The sequence below is a fragment of the Acanthisitta chloris genome, unplaced genomic scaffold, assembly GCF_000695815.1.
Source record: "Acanthisitta chloris isolate BGI_N310 unplaced genomic scaffold, ASM69581v1 scaffold30689, whole genome shotgun sequence".
NCBI lineage: Eukaryota > Metazoa > Chordata > Aves > Passeriformes > Acanthisittidae > Acanthisitta > Acanthisitta chloris.
In genome coordinates, this window is record NW_008690242.1 from 4,581 (window position 1) to 30,704 (window position 26,124).

A 26,124-nucleotide genomic window follows, 5' to 3' on the forward strand; every position below is an offset into this window, starting at 1 on the left:
AACTGAAGTGTTCTTGCACCCATGAGGTGGTAAAGGTGATACCCTTTCTTGAAAGGATAGGCTTGGTTGATACATATATATACTTGGGCTGCTTGTTATGAGACCTTGCAGCATCAATAGGGCAACAGTAACACAGGCATTCAAAGAAAATAGCTGCAGAATATTTTTCTGGGGCGTTTATCAGTATTGACTAATGATCTTTAAGGAGTGTAAAGCATTTTGCGGAAAATTTTCAAGTAGGATCTTCATTTGGACTTAAAGGAAACTCATAAGGCACACAGTGTTCCAAGCAATTACACAGGGAAATTTGGATCAGAAGTTAAAACAAACCCAACAAGCAACCAAACTCATGAGGAAATCTGTGTTTCTTTGAATGTTTTGTTGGTTGTCTTTGGATAACCCAGTAGTTAGGTCATCTTTGAGTCTAAGTGTCTGCAGTTTTAGCACCATTTTTACTGATTTAGATCTAAATGTACTGCTTTGGCATGTAGCTCATCTTGTATAGCATGCTTTTTGAAAAAAATTAGAATGTATGCTTGATCTGTTTATCTAGTCACGGGTTCAGTCTGACTTTCCAGACATCTTTAACATATTAAGCATTTTCTTTCATGACAGTCCATTGGAAGGGAGGTATGAGAAAGCTTGTTTGCATTTTGTGTGTTAAAGATGCACACAGACATAAGATGTCTCTGCTCATGCTTTTATCACGCAGTTTCAAAATGCAGTACCTAGTGGCTTTGCATACTTCCACATGAACATGCTATTGTCTTACATAATAGACAAAGCATGAAGGATTCATGTTGTCTGACACACAGGTGTCTTGTGTTGCTGCTTGCTATTGGCAATTTTAATGGGGGAAAGAGCATGTGTATTTATCGAATAAGGAATGGAAGCAGCTCGTGTTTGCCTTTTCTAGGGCAAACTGGAGTTTTAAGCTAAGCCCACCTCCAGATGTTATCAGTCTTCTTGCGGCTCATGACCTGTGCTTTATGTAAAATTCTTGTCTTTTCACATTCATGCTCTACACACGTACCCACCACACTGTGTTAAACTGATTTTGCTGGGCTGGATTTTATTCTGTATGTGATAACCTTCCAGGTTTTGTCCCCACTGTTTTGTTCATCTCACATTTTAGTGAGACACCTGTCACTGGGATCTGTCAGCTATGATACACATAGGCAGTGATGGATAATAGGAGCACATGAAGAGAGAGATAGTATCTCTCATGGCAGTAACTTCAGCTGTCAGTGGGTACATATATATGTGCTTTCAGCATCCGGATCCCTCCCTGAAGTAGTCTCTGCTAGCAATAACATTTGCTTTCTTATATCTGGAATCTTTAACGATTCCAGCTTGATTATACTTAAAAATCACCTGGCAGAAGAGAAGGGTATCTGCTACAGAAGGGTGTGAAGAGACAGAATGTTGGCAAAGTAGCATGTGGGAAGGCCATTTTATTTCTCTTGAATATATACTTAAGAATAAGGAAGTGAGCTGTTCTTTGCGCTTTGTTGTGTAATCATGCATTCTTTTAAGTTATCTGTTTAAAATGCATTTCAGTTACCTTCTAACTAAGCAGATTACGAAAAAAAAACCCCAAAACCCAGTAAATTTCTATTCACTAATGGTTATCCTGTTTAGAAACTAAAGCCCTCCTGAAGCTGGGCAGGGCACCAGGAATGCACAAATGCATATTCTGTTTTCAGCTGAAGCTTCTTTGTGTTATATTGTTGGAAAATTAGTGTAGGACTAAGTGCTGTGTTTTCCTTCAATCAACCGGAAAGCCCCCAGATTTTCATACGATAAACTATATTAAAAAAAACCCAGAGACTGCACTTTTCTGCACATTTTCAGGTAAAATGAATGAGCTTTCCTAAATCATAGAGTTCTGTGATTAGAAATGTGGACTCTTAAGTGAAAGTTAGGGTGGTACAAACAGTGCAGTTATGACCTTGAGTAATTGGAGAAAAAAGTTTACAAGACCTTTGGATTGAATTGGACACTTTCTCAGATGCTGTAAATTTGTGTGCATGTATGATACTCTTTCCTTTCTTTGGGTGAATAGAAGATTACTTTGAAAGTTGTTATTTTCCAAGTAGGAATGGCACAAAGCATATATAAACTTAGCTTATATAAAACAGTATGTTCTGGGAAACAGGAGAGCTAGATAGATTTTTATTTGCTTTTAAACCAAGTGCAGACTTGGTTTAAAATTCATGACTCCTGAATTGTCTCTCTGCTAGTATTTTTTTAGTCAGAACTCTACCTATAATGATCTAAAAATCTTGGGATGCTATCATTTCACAGAAGCATCTAGTGTGGTTTGGGGTTTTTTCCAGACTTTGTTCTTAGATGATAAATGACTTGCCAGTCTTTACTAAATGACAATTCAGCTCAGGTAGAAATACTCCTCTATTAAACTTTTTGGTCTTTCTTTTTCACCGTGCTAATGTAACTTACAAAAATAATAATTCTGGGTTGACAAGCTCTTTAAAAATGATAAATCACCCTTTTCCCAGACTGGTGGTATTAAACGTGTTGCATGTTGCTGAAGAAGGCACATAGTGGTAAAATGTTAGTAGTTTAGGACTAGAGTATCTTTAGCTTGATCTTGCTGTGTATTGTGTTGGGCAACACCCCCCAAACTATTCTGGGCTTTGACTTCACTTTGGTTCTCAGCCTTGTTTCAGCCAGTGTCGTGTTCTGGAGTGTGACAAATTTAATGAATTTGGTTTGCAATCTCATCTGTAAGTGATGTAACCCAGCCCAGGGTGGAGAATCACCGAGTCGTAATTAGCTGAACTTTGGCAGTTTGCAAAACTTTTACAATATCTGCAATTACAGATCATTGTCTCAAAACACAGTCTGGATTGCTTGTCTTTAGTGCAGACACTGTGATTAACATGTTCTCTTGATATACTCAATTCTTAAAGTATCCGTCAGTTACTAGTAAAACCAGAAAATCAGATTTGAACTAGATATGAATTATTTTAAGAAAGTATTCACTTAGTATCAGTAAAAGATTTTACTTTCCGAAATCACTTTGCCTTCAGTGCTTCTTTCTTTACATAGATACATATGTATCTTTATATATGTAAAGATACATGTGTCTTTCTTTACATACATACACCGTAACGTGTATGCACAATACAGATTTGAAATACAATTAAAAGCAGAAGTACTACTGGTTTACATATATTTGTATGTGTAACTGCATATGTGGATGGCTTATTTTATCCACTGGAGATAATGTGCACTTTTAGGTCTCTGTAATAGGTGAAGGTCTGTCTGTTAGAGGAGGTGTAGCTCGACTAAACTGTTGGTAGTGTTATGATAAGGACTACATAGTGTATTTGAGTGTTCTTTGGGAGAAGAAGCTGGGGTGATATAAAGTTTGGTCTGAAGTCTAAGATGTTTCCTAGAGTATGACACTAGGTGACAAATTTAAGAAACTGTGTCATATGGTTAAGCCAAGAAGACTTGTAATACAACTGTAATCTTGTAAAGGCACAGAAGTTGTGCCTTGTGGTAGAAGTTGGACGGTATACAGATAGGTAAGTGAGGTTCTGTATTTATTTCTTCCTTGTGGGGTTGCATTGACAATATTTCTATTGCTTTCTTTTTGAAATGCTCGTGGGTTTATGCTTTAAGTCAGTCGTGTGTTTGTCAGCCAAAAGGGAAGTCAATAGGGGAAAATAAAACTTTCTTGTATGTGTGTCTGTATGTGCACTCTTCCCAAAAACTTGGTCATTTTTAATCTAACCATTGGGCTCTCTGATGAAGCTCTTTAATTTTCTTTCTAGCTGTGGCACTCGATGATGTATTTCCTGTGTGTTTATATCAGATACATATATGTGCATGTGGGTCACTTCATTTGTCAGTGATTTATGTCGTCTGTTGCAGAGTTGTAATGGGGCTGTACACCTTGTTTTATAGCTTTTTTTTCCTTTTACACAGGATGTATCTGGGCTTTTGAGAAGCAGATGTCTCTTCCCAGGAAATTTTCTAATGAGAAATAATTAGCTCAGAGAGTATTTTTTTCTATTATCCCTCTAAAACTGCTTTTCTGCAAAAGCAGCACAAAATATAACCAAAGAAATAGTAAAAACTTTTTTCCTGACACTTTGCTTACAGTCTTCAGTGACACTTGATCTGTGTTGATGTCAGTCTGCTGCTGGACCAACAAATGATGTTCTTTGATCTGCTGGAGTAGGGAGTAGGACGTCACAGGGCCACACTTATCTAGACAATGCTGTCTTTGGGAAGTCAAATGAAGCAGTAACTGAACTCCGACTTACGACTTCACTTATGTGTTTACCTGTAGGGTTCCAAAGTCCTATTTTCCAATCAGTTTTCTAGAAATACCTGCACAGCAAATTCTCCAGGGTATTGTGGCAATTAGAAGAGCTATAATGGAACTGACTGTTCTCTGGGGCCGATGATCTGGTTCCACTTGTCAGTGACTGCTGTCAGTGATGGTAGATAGTTCTTTAGCTTACATGGCAGCCATTCATGCTGAACACCCAAGGCCAAGCTGTCATGAAAATAGCTGGGAGTTCTAGGAACCTGGAGAAATTTTGATCTTTTCTTTCCCCTCTAAATAAAAGTTTTGACACAATCCATCAAGGATTGAATATTAAGGAGCTTGTTCTAGCTGGGATTTTCAACTTGTAGGTTTTATGTCTGTGGCAGTCATTATATAGTGTCTGATAATCTTTTAATATTCTGTATAGTCTTTTAATAACTGTAGTATATTTTCCTGTCCTTTTCTTCTGCCAGCTTCTATGCAAAAGATAGATCCTTGGAGAAAGGCAGTGCTGTTGTTCAGACTTTCATATGCTTGATTTCTTCAGTGGAAATATTTCTGGATGTCGAGCTGTGGATTTAGTCCCACTGCTACCATGCTTTCTCTGTTTGCTCTTATTGCAGTGGAGATTTACGTTTTCTGTCAATACTTTGATATCTTCAATGGAAACTGGTGGAAATCTGTAGGAAATAACAAACACAAGTAAAACAACATGCCTCATTCTTCGTTTCTGTAGGCAGAGTCTACAGGTGGGATTCTGCTTGTCGTCCTTCATTTCATTCGCTGTTTTTTACTTAATCACCAGGGTTCCTCGTAAAATCAACAAGGTCCTACTGTTGCTTCCCAGAATGATCTCTGAAATTGTGAATTCGTCTTACATAGTGTTCGGAATTTCATACATTTCTATCCAAACATAGAGGTGCCATCCAGTTTTGCGTACAGCCTTGCACACTTGTCTGGCAAAGATCAGACTTGAATTGTGTTGAAGCAGTAAAACTGGATTTAAATCCACTTTGGAAGGACAAAAAGAAAGGGAAGATGTTTTCAAATTGCATTGTCTTTACTATGATGGAAGATTTGGGAGAAGAAAATGGAAGACATCAATTACAAGTGTGGCAGCACGTAGGTAAATATTTTGTGATTTTCAAATACGGATCTAACTAAATGTTACGAACTTAATTATGAGTTTTAAATCTCTAATGTATTCTGCAGGTCTGCTAATAATGATGAAAAACCAAAGTGACAGTAAGAAAGAAGAGAGTTTCAGAGCATGAAGGCTCTGGAAGGATCTGTGTGAACTTGTACATTTGTTGCAGAAAGGTAATGATTCTGCTGTGGAAGAGACATCAGCATATGCAAAAAAAACCCACCCCATGTTTCTGAAGAATGCAGAGCAAATGGGTTTTCCATACTCAGAAAAGACAAGGCCTTCTGTAAGCAAAGTAGCCATTTCCCTAGTAATGGAATCTGGGCATGAAAAATGCATGAATGGCAATTAGTGGCCTACAAAAACTTGAATGGTTTGATGAAAACATCGAGGAACCTATCTGAAAAAAAAAGGCTTTGTTTTTCTATCTGCTTCTTGATGAAGGAGGTGTTGAGTAAGCTCACACGGATCACATAATGTGAATCCCTTCCCAGCTGTAGAAACAGAGCAAAAGTTCACTTCCTCCTGCTGACCAGACACCAGTTGAAATACCTAGCAGGGTGCTGTAGCTCTTGAGGAAACGTGGTCTGAAACGTGGTCATCTGACTGGCTATACCCATTGGGAATGCTAGTGGCTAGTTGGTCACCTAAGAAACCTGTTGCAGTGAACTTTGAACTGTTGAGTTGGTGAAGCATCAGTAGCTGACAGACTTCCATGATAAATATTTCTGAGCAGGTCTTCCTGACTTTTTCCTCAGTGTCCATACCGAGTAGCAAAATGGCACTTACTTCAGAGTAGTGTAATTTAATTCTGAAATAGATTTATTTCAATTTTACACACAAACACCTGCCCAAATAAGAACATTAATATTTGAGTAATCAAAGTAGCAATTCCTTAAATTAACATGTTTTTTTAGCCCAGATATTTTTACTTTGTTCACTCAGATGAAGTTTGATGTACTTAAAATAAGTCTTGAAGATACGTAAGTTGCATAGTAGGGGTATGAAAGAACTGGGAATCTTATTTTCCTCTGGTTTAATGCTTTACTTGTATAGTATGTTTCCCAATGGATGGACCATATTTTATAATATTGTGAGGTAAAACGTAGTGTGAAATAAAAGATGAGAGTTTTTTAACTTCTGTCTCTTTTAAAATGTGCTTCCAAGAGAATGCTGGAGGCTTTTTGTAACTAATTATCTGATATCTGGGGTTTGATATTTGATGTGTTTAAGATGGTGTGACTTTATGTAACTTTTTCAAATTAAACTGAGAAGGCATAGTTAAACTTTGAGTGGAGAAAAAGTTTTTATTGTTACTTCAGTAATATGTTCTGTTCCACTCGTACTGCAACTAATACTCCTGCTGTAATGTAAATCTAAATAAACAGTGAGGTAACTGTATGCATGTTTTTACTGCTCTGTGTTTAAGACTGTTTACGTTTATATGTAAACAAAATTACTTTTCTAATTTCAATGCATTAAAGCTGTATGTTCAGGAATGTGGCATGTGAAGTTTCCCTGAAGGTTCAAGTGTGAGGGTACCTTTTAGACTGTTAGCATTTTCCAGAAGTACATAGTGTTTCCTGCAGTTGTCCCCATTCACTGTTCGAGATGATTCCTGATGCTTTCTATAAATTAAAGTTTCTAGATACGAGAACATTTTTTTCCCACGAGTATAACTGCTGCTTTGGCCTGAGTTTTTTATTATTTGTAGGAATTGCAAAAAGTCATAAAGTGCTATTGAGTGAGCTTTCAGGATTGCTTTATGGCAAAGTGCCAGCAAACCTGCCTGCTTTTGTCAGAGGAGAAGCCCTATTCATTTTTATTCTCGATTATAAAACAGTCTTGTTTCAGGATTGCCTTTAGGTAGATATGCCATTCTCAGAAACATTGAAGAACATGGTGAGGCATTGGACCAGAAGCTGGAGGGACTGATGTCAATGCACTTCAGGTTCTCATGAACATCGTGTTCATGAACACTACTTGTGTAGCATTTCCCTACAGATAGCTAGATCACGTGGCAGATCAGGCTTGCTTTGTCAGCTGTGCAAGTGTTCTGTGGGCTACAGGATGTCTCAAGAAATTACATAGTGAGTTTTGAAAAGGTTTCTCTGAAGCAGTACTAGTTTGAGCTCGTTGTTCTGAGTACTCGGTGTGGAGCTTCTGCTTGTAATGTTGGACCACTTATGCACTGAACTTCTTGGGTTAATATTCTGAGGGACAGTAAATATCCTACAATCAAGTGATCTTGAGTTAAGCTTAAGTTAAGCAAATGCAACTGTGATTTCCTGGCCTCCCATGATAAATCTATGTCTTTTGGGTATTGAAGGTGATTTATGATCTCCCCTCCCCCATGAATTGGGGAACTTGCAGTTGACAAATTTCAGGGGTTAGATTTAGAATAAGCTTCTTGGAGGACAAAAGTCTCGACTGATGGAAGCCCTAAAGTGTTGTTGTATCTGCATATTATCATACGTATTTTCTATCATTGTATATCTAGATAGTTGCTTCCTGACAGTATAAGAGGACAACTACTGTAGCCTAAGTTTGCACTGCATGAGAAGGGTTTCTTTCCTATCTGTATGGAATTTCTGGCGTTTATAAATGTCTAATCCTTGTGTTATGCAACAGGTAGAACAAAATACCTTGTCTTCCACTTCTTGATATCTCTTCAGAACTTTTGGCCTAGAATGTAGAGTACTTTTTTTTAATTATTATTATTATTAGAAACTTCCCAGTCTATTTTTCACATTTGTTTTCCTTGAACGGTCAGGATATTGTATCTGTAGTCTTGTGAATCACGTTAATCATAAGCCAGTATTTTCTTGTAAGATTATTAAAAACAACAATGTTGTAATACTACTGATAATCAGAAATCTGCGTTTCCTTCCCATGATATTATAGTAGTCTTCACAGTGTATAAAACCCACAAAAACCCAAACAAAAACAAAACAAAAAGCCACTTCCTTAGCTTCTCACTGGTTCATTAGGGGGCACTGCACAGCTATGGAAGAATCAGTGGGATTTGCAGGGAAACTTTCTGGATGGTTTCCAGTGGTACGATTTCACTTTCCCTGACTGCGTCTTCCAGACTGTCTGGGAGCAGTCTAAGATGAAATCGTTGCTGTAATTTAAGCTCAGTTCTGACTAAGTCTGTATCTGGTAATTATACAATACCATGCTGGAATATAAACTTTCAGATTTCTGTGTCCAGAGATGTGTGTTCATAGTAATTTACAAGACTGTCTGATTTGCCATTTATGTTGGTCTTGCACATAAGAAGACACGTACTTTTACACATTACTTTCTGAGTGCTAAACCTGGAGCATAACTACACTCCCATGACTTAGATTTAGTTTCTGTTTACCATTGGAAATAGAGTTACTCCCAATGGATCCTGATGGGGAAAAGTTAAACAACTGTTTTCTCTCCCACACTGTTTATAAATATGTATTTTGCTTTAGGACATGGAGTTTTCTGTGATAAATGCCAACAGTTTTGCAACTGGAGAGAGATTGCTGCAAAAAGCATCTTATAAGCAACATAAGATTAGAATGCTTTGCAGTAACGAATGTTAATCTGTACCAGTTTGCTTCTGAAGAGAATTTGCAGAATATTGTAGGAACTAACAAGGCTTGTTTTCAAGGAGGCTAGACTAAAACAATCTCATCCATTGTTGAAGGGTAGCAACCCAGAAATCATAGGAAGTCCAACCAGACTATTTTGATGGAACTTTGCAAAAGGCAGAGGCTGCTTTGAACTCTTGTGCAGGAAAGATGCAAAATGTTAGAGGTAGTTATACATTTTTGTTAGCTTTCTTTCAGGACTTCTGCCTTATTTGTCTGAAATCCTCTCTAAACCTAGATGATCTGCACAACCAAAGTATAGGGAAGATGATACTTCTATTAAACCTAGAGAGTAGAGTAATATGGTGGGGTAGTCTGTTCATTCTCGGGGTGATTTTTTCTCCCCAGGATCTTTTGGGAAGTAATGCTTGTGGTGCACTGTCAGCCCTATTTCAGTGATTGTCACATGAGTAGGCACTCATGCCTGATGCTGCTTAGGTTGAGAGTTTGACAGATTAAACTACTTGGACCAAAACTGCCTAGAGTAAACTTTGTGGTTATCCTTATGGCTGAAAACACAAGTAGTCTTTGGCATTGACAGCTATTGCACTGAATGATGAATTCTGATCAGGGAAGAAATTAATGCTCTTCTCTGACCCATTCAAATGTCAAACGTGAATATGTGATATTCAGGTGGGTTTTGGTGGACAATACTTGTATTTCACACTGAAAGCAAACAGCATGATAGTCCCGGAGCATCCCATTCTGGTCTGTGCCAGCCTGTCACTTCTACCATCTCTGTCAAAACAAATCTTTCAATTGTGGAGCCAGTTCTTGGTGTGTAATAGTCTAAAATGCTTGCATCCTAATAATCCTGTAAAGGTTATTTCAGTTCTATTTCTAAGCCACAGATGTAGTCACCAATTTTTTCACTAACTATAATGTGAAAAATTTTAATGCCTAAATGGAGATTTTAAATTGAAATCTTAAACAACTTAGGATAAAAACATGGCAGATCTTGTTTTATGGAACTTGCCCATTTTAGCAAGAGTTAGACACAAAATATTAGTATTAACCTTTTTTGTCCAGTTTTAGTTTATGATTTTATTATATGTTTTTTGTGCTTTAAGAAATGTTAAGTTAGTATATGAAGGCATTAATGTAGCTGTGTACTTAGTAGGGACTTATGTGCCATGGTTTTTCAAAGCTGGCCATGGTTAGACTCCCTGGGTTTTTTTGATGGAACAGCCAAGCAACCCCTCCATGGAGGATGAACATTTACTTCTCCCCACCGTCCCTCTGGTTGTTGTTTTCCCCTTTGCTTTTTGCATGAAAAAAATCCTAGTCCTGATGGATAATAAACAGTGCAGATGCCAGGTGAGCACCCTTACAGCAGCGAAGGGCTGTATTGCTGTATCAAGTATGTAACCATCAAGTTGAGGGAAATGGCAGTGCCTACCTGTTCATTGCTTGCAAGCCTGTGCAGGAGAGCCGTGTCCAGCTTGGGCTTCCTGTTAACACTGGTGTATTGAAACAAGCTGCCTGGAAGGGCTTTTGTGGAGGGGATTTGATGTGATGAAGGAGAAGCTGGGGGAATGGGCTTACTCAGTCTGAACAAAAGGGGGCTAAGGAGGGGAAGCCCCTCCTTCTGTCTGTGACTGTGTGATGGGGTGGGGAAGACACAGAAATACTTTCCACAGCTGCATAGTACTTTCACATCTTCCACTCTGAAAAGTCAATAAGGGAAATCCTGATAAGCTACTGGAAAAAAACCACTTTTGACATCAGGGATTTCAGACATTGGAACAGATTGTCCAGAAAGGTTGTGTCCACTCTATCCTGAGCGTGATTCAAAACTCAATGCGGCTCTAGGCAACCTGGTGTAGGTTGACTCTGGATAAGATCTCCAAGGTCCCCTTCAACCTGAATTATTGATTAGATTGTTGTTAGTCAGGTGAGAGCCCTTGTGATCTTCTGTTTATGACTGCAATGAAGGAGTTTTGCTTAGCTTTGGGTCCAGCTTGACTGTTAAAGGAGTGTGTGTATTTGTTACAAACGTACAGACATCCCACTGATTTGATTTTGTGCTGTGGTGTGGTATGTATTGGGATCTCCTTCCTCTTTTGTTCCGCTTGAGATTTAACACCTCTAATGGGTTCTTTTAAGGAGATGTAAGGTAAATCAAACTACTTTTGAGATAAGTAATACATGTCTGAGTGTGTCTGTATCTGGGGGGTCTAGTGACTGCTGCTCTTGTTTTACTGAGGTTAAGTTCTTAGCAGACAGTTGTGTTTCTCACCTGTTTTAGTAATGCATCTGGTTATTTCATTAACTGTAATAACTAGCAGGAGCATGCAAAATCAGCAGATGGTTAGACTTCTTCCTGGGTCAAACTTCTGGATTTGCACATGCGAAAATGCTTGTAACACTTTCTGTCTTTGACTTTCAATGTTCACAGCAATTGGAAGAAAAAAGTGAGGATGAAGAGGATAAAGAGTGCTTAAAGCAAGCAATAACTGCCCTACTAAATCTTCAAAGCAGTATGGAACGGATATGCTCTAAAAGCCTTGCAAAAAGAAGGCTTAGGTAAACGTTTCCGGTTTTCCTGCTTTCTGCTCTTAATGCTTTGCTATAAATCCAGGGCTCCCAGTTTCCTCTTTTAGTAAACAATGAACAAAATAGTTTGTGACAAGCCTGCTTTTTCAGAGGAAGTGACATCAATGCCAAGATAATTTGTTATTGTTTTAAAATAGTTCTAATTTCTATGTGTTCTTGCAAACTGGTAGTTGAGACATTTTGGGAATTCACTGGTAAGTAGAAAGTTATGGCATTTTTCAGTTAATTATGCTCAAATAATATCTGCTTAAAAATATTGTAAAATTAGCTTTCTATGGAATTAAAAGGAAATGTTCTTGAATTTGAAACTACTGAAGTGGTTTTTTTGTGTCATGGCTAGTTAAAATTACTGCTGGATGATGGAAATAGATGCATAGCCCACTAGTACTTAGTTGTGCTGTTGTAGCAAATTCTTGGATTATGCTATGTGCTGATTTGGGTAGTGCTAGTATTTGTGTAATTATGTAGACATGTTAAAACTTTGCTTTTGCTCCTAAAATTGTTTCAATATTTTCCTTGCCAGACAAGTTTTGTACTGCAAAGGGTAATCTTTAGGCTTGGACATGAATTCATTTAACAGTTTATTTTTTATGAATGTGCTTTTTTCAAATTAATGCAATCTAAAATTGTTTTGTTGGTTATGGAAGTGAATGGTTTGTTAGGCTAAGAAGTACTAATGGCTTTCCTGCTGCTGGTTGTCTTGTGTTTCGTTAAAACATTTATTGCTGAAGATAATTAGAAAATTTATCAGATGAGATACTTAAGAGAAACGTTAGACAAGACTTACAATGGTACTGCTATTAAGTGCTGAGGGTGCATTCTCAGTGGAATTCTGGTATTTTTGCTGTTAGTGGTTGTTGTGGTTTTTAAATACGTGTATACTAACTGACTCCCTTTCTTTCTCCTGTCATTCTCTGAAGTGAATCTGCATGCCGGTTCTATACTCAGCAGATGAAGGGGAAACAGCTAGCAATTAAGAAAATGAATGAAATCCAGAAAAATATTGATGGTTGGGAGGGTAAGGACATTGGACAATGCTGTAACGAGTTCATCATGGAAGGAACACTCACACGTGTGGGAGCAAAGCACGAGAGACACATATTTCTATTTGACGGCTTGATGATTTGCTGTAAGTCAAATCATGGCCAGCCAAGACTTCCTGGTGCTAGCAATGCAGAATATCGACTAAAGGAAAAGTTCTTCATGCGAAAGGTACAAATCAATGATAAAGATGACACTAATGAGTACAGACACGCTTTTGAAATCATCTTAAAGGATGAGAACAGTGTTATTTTTGCTGCTAAATCAGCTGAAGAGAAAAACAACTGGATGGCAGCATTGATATCTTTGCAATATAGAAGCACGCTGGAAAGGATGTTGGATGTCACAATGTTGCAGGAAGAAAAAGAGGAGCAGATGAGATTTCCAAATCCTGAGCTTTATAGATTTGCAGAACCTGACTCTGAAGAGAATATTGTATTTGAAGAAAACATGCAACCCAAATCTGGAATCCCCATCATTAAGGCAGGAACTGTTGTCAAGCTCATTGAGAGGCTGACTTACCATATGTATGCAGGTGAGGCATTTGGTTTATATAGCCAAAACTCAAAGTGGTGACTAGTTTATGCTTCTCTTTCTGTGTTAAATACATGCAGCAAAATACATTAAGTGAGTAGAAAGCAAATGTGCTTTGCAGTGCACATATTCTAACATGCTTCTTGAGTTAAAAGTTTTAGATCTAAATATGCACTGCTGTAGCTATTGACAATATGAATCCTGTTTGGCGGAATGTAGTAGGATATGCATGTGCATAAGGTTGTTTTAATGCAAGAGATGGGGCCCTGCAGGGATTGAGCTCTAGACAATACTTACTCATTTATACTCCAGACTATAAGAATTGCCTTCCCTTGAGGCTTCCAGAGCTGGTTAGCACACGAAGGGCCAGTGTTGGGGGAGAGAATTATGGGCCCAGTGTTTTCGGTTTAGGGTTGTACTCTGTCAAGTATTACTTGTGTCCGTGCTGGCATGTAATGAAAAGACCAATATCAGCATGATAGAAGCAGTCACTTGCAGAATATGGCTACAGAGCTTTGCCTTAATCAGAACCTCAGTGAGGATTTGATTTAAGGACTTTTGAATTAGGGTTTCTGCTTGTGTTGAAGATATTTTGAAGATATATATGTGATCATTCAGGCTAACCTCAGAGTGTGGATTTTTTTCTTGATAACATTCCAGGATTTTCATAAGCTGTGCTACAAAGCATGGACTTGAGTTTGGGGTTTGGATGTGTTCTGTTATTTTTCTGATTCTATCTGTATGCCAGTTATTCTAAAACTTGATGCATCTTGGTATTAGTGCTTCTCATATGCAACAGTTTCTTTTTTTTTTTTCCTTTCTTTTTGCACTCTGATTGTCATGGATTGTTTTGCTGCATCTCAATCCTAGATACCCTGCACAGACCAGGAATATTTGTTTGGAAGAACTGAGGAGGAAGCAGAGTATAATTTGTGTAGTTTAATGCTCTGTTTACTTTTCTAAAAACTTGTAATTACATCTCTTTACTCCATTACTTTTACTGCTCTTCTTCTAATTTCCTTGAGTTTTCCCAACATTTACAAGAAAGCCAAATGCAGTATTGTGCTGAAAGTTTTTACCAGAGCAGTTTGGTGTCTTTCTTAATTTTCTTGTAAATTTATAAACTTCTAGCTCTTGGCTTTGAATTTTACAGGCATGATTTGTGACATAATTTTATGATTTTGGAATTAAAGAAACAGTTCAGCCTTGGAAAAAGGAAGATGCTTTTTCAAAATAGTCTTTAAAGCTATCATTTTCTTTGTCAAAGAATTAGCAAAAATAGTACTTTGTTAGTGTTTCTGTGAACATTTGTTTAGCTTTCGCTAACTTGTGCACCATTGAGAATTGCCTTTTTCAGACATGCTGTAACTTGGGTGCTATAGCCTTGGCATTGCTCCAGGTGCTAGCAGTGCTCTTCAGGTGTTGTATCTGTCCAGGGAGGCACAAACTACATTCTCCAGTTCCATAAAACAGAAAGGCCTATTTTGTTCAGTATTTGGCTTGTTGAAATATGTCTCTTGGGTTTTTGCCATCTGCAACTTTTTATTTGGCCTTTCTAGTGCACGAGACATCAAGGAAGAATTCAGATCAATTGATTAGATATACTTTGTCCACAGTCATTTAAATCCGTGCTTGTAACTGTGCTTGTTTAATAAAGCTTTGAGTAGGTTGCTTGAAGCCTAGCGTTGTGGGTATAGGTGGCATTGACCAAACTATTGTATGAGAAAACAGAACATGGGCACTGTGAGATAGGCTGAAAGACTTTGGCCAAAAGGAAAAAAATGGTTGTCTTGTGACTGTCTATCTGGCCTTAAAGATCTTAGTGCAACATACATGGACCTGATGCTAGATTGCACATCATTTCTCAACACCTGTATCTTCTGTGCCTTCTGTTTTATAACGTTGTCCTTGAGGAAAACCACCATTGTTCTAACCATTCTGATCAGTGTTTTCCATGGGAACAAAGAAACAGAGATACAGTGACTTGGCCAAAGTTGCTCTGTTGTACAGGAAACCTGGTCCATTTATGATGTAAATCATAGAGTGTTTTGTTGCATCTTGTGAGATGCAGTGAGTAGGATGACAACTTTGCATAGTAACACTTCAGCTCTCTCATACATGTATCAGCTGAGTTCAAGACTGCTTGTCTGCTTGAAGATGTGGGAAAATGACTACCCTGGTGATATGTAGCCAAACAACTACAGACTGTAGAAATGCTTTTCTTGCCCCACATAGGGTTGCCTATGTGTGGTGGTAGTCTTAAAAGAATTTAAGGACTTTATATTCATACGCCAGAATAGCAGGCCCATACTTTTCTGAGTCACCTTTTTTCAGATATGGTGTGACTAGTCATGGTAGCCCTTGATCTGACAGTCTAAAGACAGTATTTACTGTAGCTGTGACTTTTCTCTAGGTTTAATCTTTGTAGGTCAAACGGTATAATTACAGATAGAGTTGCAGAGGTGGTATGAATTTGTTGCAGGTAGTTGAAGAGCAGTGTAGTTAGCTGCATATCGAGAAGAGCATGGGCTGTGGTCAGACAGCAGTTTGAAGCAAGTCTCAAATTTCTGTTGTCTGTGAAGATCCACACAATCAGTCTTATTTATAGATGTGGGTGTTGGACCTTATATTTTTCTTCCCTCACCCCCTGACAATTCACAAACCATTTTATTAGCTGCAATATGTCTCTGTTTTGCCGTGGAACAGGGGCAACTAAGGAAGCAGTGCTGCTGGGGGTGGGAGGCATTCAACCACTGTGGGAGTTCAGATGGGGCAGCCCCGGTGGCCACCTGGCCACAAGGTGTGGCAGACTCCAAACTGTCCTGTGGTGGAGCAGCAAAATAGGGAGAAACCTCCTCTGCAGAAGCAGCTTTCCATATATTTTTTACAAAAGAAGCTGGCCTTTAATTAAAAATTCATATTCTAACCCTAAATCTGATGGATTTTACTTGTTTTAATGTTTCTGCATTCCTTATCTCCTCTTCCCTTTTTTAAGAGCAGCTGGGTTAGGTGGTACAAAGGTTTTAAAGTTGTGGCAATTTTTTTTGTATCTATAGGGCAGTGCTCTTCTATTTTTAAAGCTTTGATATGTTAAGAGTGCTTGTGCGTCATCATAGTGTCCGTTTCCTTTCTTAAGGAATTCAAGGGTGATTATTTATAAATCCTTGTAGAACAAGTTATTGTTCTTTTTTAGCTTTAAAATTGGCTGTATTGAAGAGAGAATGATCACATGAGCAGACATCCTGGCTAACTGGTGTTGTCTGTATTTTTTTTTTAACACTTGCTCATATATTGTACATTATTTTGAGTGGACTTTGCTAGTAAGATAACAAAGTTAGATTTGATTTTCTGATCTGCTTCATTTCAAATTCAATATGTATTGTGGATTTAAATGCTGAGCCTACCCGTAAATAACAATAGCTATGACTCAGAGATTGCAGTGATCTGAAAATGTTACTTGCTATGGAGGCTTTCTTTTTCAGGTAGACAAAATCTATTTAGGGTGTGTACAGAATAGAAGCTGTGAAAGCATGGGTTACTATGCTTGCTTCTTTAGCACAGTAAAAATTGTGTGTTTACATGACAAGGATGATGGGGGCATTCTTTGTGCAAAAGGTATTGGAGTTTTGTCTTTGAAAGTAGTTTTGGACTGTACAGTTTCAAGGGATGGTGAGAGAGGGGTTATGGTAAGAAAAATGGAGTAATGAAGGTCATGAGTAAAGCAGAATAACCAATTGTTTAAGAACTGAGAATTACCCTGCCACAGAAATGCAAGGAAATGCCATAATACACAGGTAATCTGTGCGACACATCACAGTAAGCTGTGGCTCAAATGAATATCTTAGTAAGATCTAAGAAAGGCAGAATATTAATTCAAATGGGCAAGAATGCTGGTAAATAGTTAAGGAGAATTTTAAAGCAACTTTCAAAAATCCATATTCAGTAAACAATGTCTAATACAGCATTAGGTCAAATAATGCAGACTTTTTTTCCTATATTATGGCTTATAGGAACTCCTTCTTCATGTCCTGTGTGCTCCTCTTCAGCCACTCTGTGTTAGAACAATTACCAATTGGGGTTTGTTTTTAAAATCTGAATATGGGTTTAATACGCAAATCCATTGCAATCCACTCATTAATTTTGTTCTGTGATAACAGTGTTAACCTTGTTTCTGGTCAGCTCTGTGCAGTGCCAGTGTGCATTTCCTCACACTTGAAAACAAATGGGTTTGCTTTTGTAATTAAGGGAGACACTTGGGTTTTCTGTTTCGAATACTTGCTTGTTTTTAAAACACATTTTCATATTTTAAATGAATTGATGTGTAATTAGTCAATTTAAATTATATTGGTTGATTTTTTTGAAGTGAAATAAATATAACCTCTGTGAACTAGCAGAAAAAATATCTAGGCTGCCTTAACCATGATTGGTTATCAGTTGTGGCAGTTTAGGGAAAGCATTTTCCCCTGGAAGAGACCAGTTCTGCCTATTGCAAAGTTACTTGCTGTATCTTTTGAGTTATCTTGTCTTATTCATTGTCAAAACCAATGTTGTTTACTAGTTGGCTCATAAATAAGATTGTTTATTTATTATTTTCAAAGTTGTTGAAAAAGAATCCTGTCTTTTAATAATTGGAGGGGAGGCGGAAAAAGTTATCATTGTGAACTTTCAATAGAATGAATTTTTTTTAAAAATCCTGCTTTGAATTGCTGTCTTAATATGTTCTGAATTGTTGCCAAAGCCATTTTGATTTACGTCATCTTCTCTATAAATTTGATAGGGCAACATCCTTAATTTTAAAGGATAATTAAAGTGATTTTAAAGGATAAAAACATCAGATAATTGCTGACATAGGTGTAAAATTATTCTTTGTCTTAGATCCCAACTTTGTTCGGACTTTTCTCACAACATATAGATCCTTCTGTAGACCTCAAGAGTTGCTGAGTCTGCTAATAGAAAGGTATGCCACTGTTAAAAATATTGTTCTTATGAAGTGCAAATTTATTTATTTTTAAATTTTACTTGAAGTTTGTAAGATTCTGGCTTTTCAGTTGGTTTTGATTCACTTCAAAGCCTTTTTAAAAGTTGTCAAATTCAGAGATTGTCAGTGCAATGTGCAAATATTTATCCAGAAGCTTTAGTATTGTTTAGATAGCTCTAATAACTTCCAGATCCCATGGCTTTGTCTTTGAAATCTGTATTGATACTGAATTTAGCCAATTCTCCTATGTACTTTCCATATGTAAGATTCTGACGTGAAAATGTTTTGAATTTCAAGTTGTCTTTAACCACCAGTTTAGTCATGCATGCGGTGACCAAGATTAGTCTAATAGGAGCCTAGTGCTTATATCCATCTTCTGTGCTAGGTTTGAAATTCCGGAGCCTGAGCCAACAGAAGCTGACCGTATTGCTATGGAGAATGGAGACCAGCCTCTTAGTGCGGAGTTAAAAAGGTTTAGGAAAGAGTACATTCAGCCTGTGCAGCTAAGGTGAGTATTGCGTCAGTGTGAGCCGAACTGACTTTTACGTTGTGTGATACCAGCAGTCTTTCTTGTAGATGCTTTGATAGGGAAGACAGACTGTATTGTATAGTGCTTATTTGTCCTTTGCTTTTGCAGAGTATTAAATGTATGTCGCCACTGGGTAGAACACCACTTCTATGACTTTGAAAGAGATGCTGATCTTCTGAAACGTTTGGAGGAATTCATTGGAACAGTAAGAGGTACTTACAGTTTAAGTGCTGGCATTTTTCATAAAGCATCCCTTTTCAGAGGCATGGAATGAGATCACTTTTCCTTTCACTGAGCTGATCAAGAAAAACATGAATGACTGCTTGTTAAATATCCATAAAGGGCATACAATGAACTTTCATGAACACCCCCCCAAACTATTATTCAAAATCTGCCCCCTGTTCAGAATAATGATTGTTATTTACATAAATAAGTATTGGTTTTGTTGTAAAGGGACTGAAATAATGCAAAATAATACAAACTGTGTAATGATCAGGACAGAATGATTGCTTTGATTGTCATCTTTGACCTTACACAGGGGTAATTTTTGTAAAAGTTTCATGGTGGAAACCACTATTTCTTTGAAACAAGGGTTTTCCACCTATTTCACAGTGCATATTAGAACTACAGGACACCTTGCAGTTGTGATTGTACAGATTTTTCCTGTTTCCTTTTAAAGAAAACCAGGGCAGCTACAGGAGCAGTTTGTAAGAAAATATTATGTCAGAGAAGTATTTAATGGTTATTTAGCAATTAAAAAGAGGGGAGAATGAGCCAGCTAGTTTAATATGGGTTACTGGTAAATTTTTAGTGGACTAGTACATGAAATTCTTATGCTGTAGAGTTAAAAAGGCATTTGGCTTTTCGATTGTATTCTGAGCTTTGATGGTAAATACAGTACGGGGAGAAGCTTCTCCCTATTTTTTATTTTGACTTCCTGTTATATGAGGTAAATATGTACTCTTGCTCCAGATCTAAAGTTTGGGGTGTTCGCAGAAGTGCATTTTGGACAAAAGAAGATTAGTTCCCATAAACTCATTCTAAACTCAGAAAAGAAAGGAAAGCACCTGTATCAGAGCAGGAGCCCAGTTTGGGTATTCTAATTTGTGCTTTGGCAAACTCGTGCTCAGTGTCAGCTGTTGAGGTATTCTTTATATGTTTGAATGCTTTTAGACTTGCTTGAGAACACTATTTCTAAAGAATATATAGTTGCTTTAATTTAGCCGGTATTAGGCTTCAGTAGAAAGATTTTTTAATTATACTGACCTCTTAGGAAAAACAGTGTTAAGAGTAACTAAATAGTAATTTTCTGTGTGCCAGGAAAAGCAATGAAGAAATGGGTGGAATCCATCACAAAGATAATCAACCGGAAAAAGCAGGCCCAAGCCATTGGGCCGAGTCACAACATCACTTTTGAGAGTCCACCTCCAGCCATTGAGTGGCACATAAGCAAACCAGGACACACAGAGACTTTTGATTTGCTCACTTTGCATCCCATAGAAATTGCTCGGCAGCTCACTTTACTTGAGTCAGATTTTTACAGGTAACTTAATTGAAAAACACATGATACAAATGAAATATTCTGCAGTGGGAAATTGTTTCTGTGGGCCCCTGATGCAAAGCCCCATGGTAGGTCGAGGGAGTTTATCAATGCTATATATTAATTACTATTTTTGCAGAAAACCCCTCTAAAATACGGTATTTGTTTTATCCTCCCCAAGTTAATGTGCAGTACATGTGACTGTTGCATACTGTTAATTGCACTGTGCCCCAGCTTTCTCTTGATATTTTCTGAGTAAATAACCTTTGAGAAGTGTGAACTATTATTAAATCAGTTTTCTTCATGTCCTAGTTTGTGAAGCAAATTATTGGACTGTGTCACAGCTCTGTGAGATTTTGCTCAGGCATTGGAAGCTCTCATTTTGTTATGGTGAATGAGATAGAGGCTTCATTCTTTGTTTAGATGAACAGAGGTGTTTGAGTCACATAGATGAAGAAATATTTGCAGTGTGAAAAAGAAGCATAGAAATATCAGTCAGTCATGAGGTGAGCCTAACATTATAGAAAAGAAGTGATACATTAGGAATTTTTTTCAAATATGACTTCCAAATTCAGTGAAAATAAAGAGGGTTTGGGAAAACAGTATCTTCTTTTCCTGCTTTTAATTACATGTTTTGGTAATGCATCTACTTTTCTAGAGCTGTGCAGCCATCTGAACTAGTAGGAAGTGTGTGGACAAAAGAAGATAAAGAAATTAATTCTCCCAACCTTCTCAAAATGATAAGGCATACAACTAACCTCACTTTGTGGTTTGAAAAGTAAGTGACTTTCCGGAATCTGCACCTGCTCCATATCTGGACATTTACAGTCCATTCAGAAGTATACTGTGAAAAATTCTGTTCGAGGAGAATTCCTGTTTTGAGTTGTGTTTAAGTGCTAAAACTAGTCCCTGTGAGAATTTTACCGTTATGGTCTCAGCTTTTTATTCTTAGAATATTTTCAAATCTCTAAATATTTTCAGAACTGTCAAGTAATTTGGTAAGCTTCTCTTATTTGTTTGTGTTGCAACTTGCTATTTGATTTTGGAAAACTCATCAATGCTTTAACACAAAATCAAATGTTCTTGTGTATTTAGATGCATTGTAGAAACAGAAAACCTAGAGGAAAGAGTAATTGTAGTGAGCCGGATAATTGAGATCCTGCAAGTTTTCCAAGAGCTAAACAACTTTAATGGTGTCCTTGAGATCGTCAGTGCTATGAACTCTGCAGCAGTGTATAGGTTGGATCACACATTTGAGGTACAGTGAAATGTTTTCTATTTTGGGTATGGAAGTGTAATGCAGTGTACCTTGGCTACTCTAAAATTCTGTCTTTTCAGTAGCCATGTACTTCAAAGGAGGAGCAAGGAAGGTAAATCTCTTAAGAAATTAATCAGTTGGGGTGGAATAGGGAAAGGGTTTTTTCCTTGGTTTCAGAAGCAAGAAATCAATCGTCACTTGAGAAGGGCATCTCAGGGTGGTGGGGCATTGTCCTCATGGACAGTGATTTAAATATCTGTGAGAGACCATTGCTCAGTATTGTTGCTGGGCTACACCTTTATCCCGTTTTTCCAACCAACCTGTTTAATCTCTCTTTTAAGCAAATTCCAAGTCGCCAGAAGAAGATTTTAGAAGAAGCTTATGAGTTGAGTGAGGATCATTATAAGAAATACTTGGCAAAACTCAGGTCTATTAATCCTCCTTGTGTGCCTTTTTTTGGTAAGTACATTTGGTTTGGATGAGCTGTATCATACATAAATGTTGGGAAAGTATTGAGCTAAGGTATTAAACAGAGTATGAGCAATAGTGAGAAGTCAATTTTAACAGGACAGGTGGGTTGAAATTTCAGATGCACAGACATTAATTGCATATATGCAAAAGAAAAATTAAAGTGACTATTAATTGCAGATGTTATTTGCAGTAAAAATGTGTATCTGCAATATCTTACTTACATATTTACTTTTACTTTGAATGTGGTTTGAATTGTTGTGACCAGAAAAGCCTTCAACAGGAGGTCGTATTAGAAATATCACCACTGACTCGTAGAGAAAGAAGAATCCCCTTCCCCAGCCAGAGTTCCAGGAAACAAAGCTAGAGTCTCATTTCTATTAAAAAGTCTTGTTTCTGTAAAAACAGAGTTTGGGGAGAAAGTTTCCTCTTCATCATCAGACTTAATAGTTCTTCTTTGAATTAAACTGCTGACATTTAGCAGGTTGTAATATTAAGCACATGGCATTCCTATATTTGAGCAAACTACTTAAATGTTTGCAGCAGATCAGTTCTGACTCTGAACATCGCCCTTGTCCAACATTGGCATCAGGCCAAAAGTGATAGAAAAGAGTGTTGATGGCTTTTTTGGCATTTTACAGATTGGGGAAAGATATGCTCTGGAGTTCTGCAAATAAAGATAAGATAACTAAGAAACCTTCTGTCCTGCCTCACATAAGAGTAGAGGCAGGATCACATGTGAATAGCTTCAGTTCTTGCTGTCAAGTTATACTTAGAATAATCATAATGACAACTCCAGATATATTATCTGTGGACTTGAGAGCACTTTCTTCATTCTAGTCTTCAAACTAATTGATGCAATTATGAAGCCAGGAATGGAGAGTGGAACAGAAGAAATAATTTTTTAGAGCTTTGCTCGGGTGTGTCTAGTAGAGTACAGCAGTGAAGAGAAAGCACTTGTGTTCAGTATACTCTTGTTGTGCAAAACGCTAGTAGCGTTCAGTTGGGTAGAGCTTCCTAAACAGTAGAAAGATGCATAGACTTTGAAATTTTGATGCAAAAAAGGCAGCTTTCTGGATAAGGCATGTTGGAATATTTAAATTGTTGCCCTTATTTAAAAATTAGGTGTGATTCTCTCATTGACCCTCCCCCCCAAAAAAGAGAAGTTTTTTTAAATAATTAGAGTGCGCAAATTAAGTTCCTTAAGAATTCTCTGCGTTCCAGTCTTGACTTCCTCCTTGCTTTGTCTATGTGTTGAAAACCTCTTCTCTGTGCTCCTTAGGGATTTACTTAACTAACATTTTGAAAACAGAAGAAGGCAATCCTGAATTTCTAAAGCGACATGGAAAAGAACTTATAAACTTCAGCAAGAGAAGAAAGGTAGCTGAAATAACAGGAGAGATACAGCAGTACCAGAACCAGCCATATTGTTTAAGAGTGGAATTTGACATCAGGGTAAGTGGCATGATTTCCTTGAGTCCATGCACTGAACTGCTTTTGTGGTGACTCTGTCAACTGACAGACCATAAGGATAGACTGAATTCATAGAATCATAGAATTTTAGGGGTGGGAGTGGACCTTACAGATCACCTAGTCCCAACCCCCTCTGCCATGGGCAGAGACACCTCCTCACTAGACCAGGTTGCTCAAGGTATCATCCAACCTGGCTTTGATCACTGCCAGGGTAGGGGCAGCCACCACTTCCCCAGGCAGCCTGTTCCAGTGTCTCACCACCCTCACAGTAAAGTACTTTTTTCTAATATCTAACCTAAAGCTCCTCTCCTTAATTGTCCTATCACTGCAGTTCACGTAAGTTTGATCTGACTGAATCAGAGATGAGCAGAAGGTCTGCCAAACCTCTCTCAGGTCTCAGTGTAAGAAAGGGCATGAAGCTCAATGCTTGCAGTTTGGTGGGGTTTGTTTCGTATTTTTCCTCAGCTGTTGGGACATTGGTGGATCTTCTCACTGATCAATGTTAAGCAGGAACAGAAACTAACAGATTCTCACTGTCCTTCACTCAGTTGCAAATATTTGTCCAGTGAGTCTGGATGTCTTTTCCTCCTCTGTTACATTGCCTTTATGTTTCTAGGTTTACCTGATAGCACTGTTTACATCATGTGTTGATGGTGGTGATACTCATATTATTCTTTCTCCTGGTGTTTGTTCTCCTTGGTCTGTGGTGTTCTCTAAGCAGTGTCCTCTCTGTTAGTTTGCTTCCCTTTTTTCCTTTTTATTTTTTTCCTTTTGTTTTTTTGGAGAGCAGTCTTCCCTGCGTCAGCGTAAAGATGGACTACGTACAGCTTCCTCCGAAGGTGTTTGAGCTAACCTGGTCTGATTTTGCAGTGCAGAAAATATTTAGGATACTTGCACAGTTGGTTCTCAGGCCAAATATAGCAGTAGCAATGCCCACCAAAGGGCTGGCAACAAACAGATTTAATAACTTTGAAGTCTGTCGTTACTTCTGACTTCAGCATTTCCTTTCACCTCTGGAACAGTTGGGATCATTTGTGCAGTAGAAACAAACAGTACTAAGAAGTACCTTATCTGACAAGTTTTCTACCTTCTTGTATTTCAGAGATTTTTTGAAAACCTGAATCCTATGGGAAGCAGTGTGGAGACAGAATTTACAGATTATCTGTTCAACAAGTCACTAGAGATAGAGCCACGAAATGTCAAGCCCCCACCAAGATTTGTTAGTATTCATTTTTTAAAAATATTTATTTATTTGTTTCTCCAAAAGTGCTTGCATTTGTCTTCCCTAGATAGCAGAAGTCATTTCAGATCTCTGACTTCATAAATACAAAGCTACATGCAGGTGCTCTTGTGGCCTTTTGATTTTGTTTGTTATTATCTTTTTTATTGTTTCAGCCCAAAAAATACAGCTATCCCCTCAAGTCCCCAGGTGTTCGCCCTTCTAATCCAAGGCCAGGTACCATGAGACATCCTACACCCCTGCAACAGGAGCCAAGGAAAATCAGTTACAGCCGCATCCCAGAGAGCGAGACTGAAGCTACAGCATCTGCACCAAACTCTCCCCGAACACCTCTGACCCCTCCCCCTGCATCTGCGACTTCAAGTACCACAGATGCCTGCAGTGTGTTTGATTCTGATCCTTCCAGCCCTTTTCATACAAGTAGGTGCTAATAGACACTCTACCAAGAGCGTGCCCGTTACATTTTGTGGTGTTAGACAGATGAAGTCATGTTTAGACTTCTAAGGTGTCCTTAGAAATAGTTGCTTTTGTCTCCTTGCAGCAGCAAAAACATTTTAGCCTGTTTTATTCCTTTTTCTTTAGTAAATTTTTATTAAAATGCAAGAAACTGAACAGAATTAGGTGTGTTACACAGAGACTATTGCAAGTCTTCAAAGGAACTGTCAAAACAGAAGACAGAGGTATATCTCCAGTGCCCAAATATGTCTCAAACTTGTGTGGCTTGCTGCCATATATATTAGTGGTGAATGTATTCTGTGAGTGTCTGATGGTGAACAATGAAAATAAAAATTAATGATTTGTGGGTGCCTTATTTTGCTGTCTGCCATTCCAAATTGGTTTCAGTATGCATGGTTGGTTTTTCTGCAGAACTTAGTCAGTATTTCCTTGCTTCAATGCATCAGGACCTGTCCATGCCTGGTTTTCTTCTGTCTTCACCAACTTACAAGGAAGCTTATATTTTATGGTGTGTTCTCAGTAATTAGTAGTGGATGTAGCCTCCTTTCATGTATGAGGGCTTTCAAAGGAATTGCAAGGCTAGTCCTGTGTTCAGCTGGATGCCACAAGGAGGTGAAATGACTTGCTAAAAGCAGAAGTTGCTTGGCAGAACCGTGGCATTGCTGAGTGTCCAAACCAGGTCTTTGGAATAGCTCTTCAGAAGAAGATATTTCTTCGCCATTGGGTTGGCCCATTGGCTTCAGGTTCAGGATATTGTTTTAGTGCTGTTGTGATATAAGAAGTTGTTTGTGGTATGGTTTTGATCTCAAGGATTACTTAAGAATTGTGCAGGAATTGATGGCCACAGATGTTTGCAGCTCAGAAGAGCAGTTTGTCTGGAAGCTGCAAGCTAGAGGCTTGTTTCGTTGTCTTTATTTAACACCGTCTTGATTCATGATTCTTTTTATGAGAAATTGCTTTATTATTTATCAT

General features: G+C 38.0%; 1 protein-coding gene across 1 annotated transcript in view; it reads left to right on the forward strand.

The window, feature by feature from the left end:
- The window catches only part of SOS1 (son of sevenless homolog 1 (Drosophila)), a gene marked incomplete at its 5' end in the record, with an annotated part of 32,719 nt that overhangs the window by 4,416 nt on the left and 2,179 nt on the right, over window positions 1–26,124 (forward strand). The window contains 12 exons of the mRNA XM_009081752.1: window positions 11,478–11,605; window positions 12,556–13,211; window positions 18,086–18,167; window positions 18,574–18,696; window positions 18,826–18,929; window positions 20,038–20,260; window positions 20,916–21,035; window positions 21,353–21,515; window positions 21,857–21,974; window positions 23,266–23,438; window positions 24,559–24,675; window positions 24,852–25,116. Coding sequence (XP_009080000.1) covers window positions 11,478–11,605; window positions 12,556–13,211; window positions 18,086–18,167; window positions 18,574–18,696; window positions 18,826–18,929; window positions 20,038–20,260; window positions 20,916–21,035; window positions 21,353–21,515; window positions 21,857–21,974; window positions 23,266–23,438; window positions 24,559–24,675; window positions 24,852–25,116 — 2,272 coding nt within the window. The remainder of the gene's footprint in view (window positions 1–11,477; window positions 11,606–12,555; window positions 13,212–18,085; window positions 18,168–18,573; window positions 18,697–18,825; window positions 18,930–20,037; window positions 20,261–20,915; window positions 21,036–21,352; window positions 21,516–21,856; window positions 21,975–23,265; window positions 23,439–24,558; window positions 24,676–24,851; window positions 25,117–26,124) is intronic.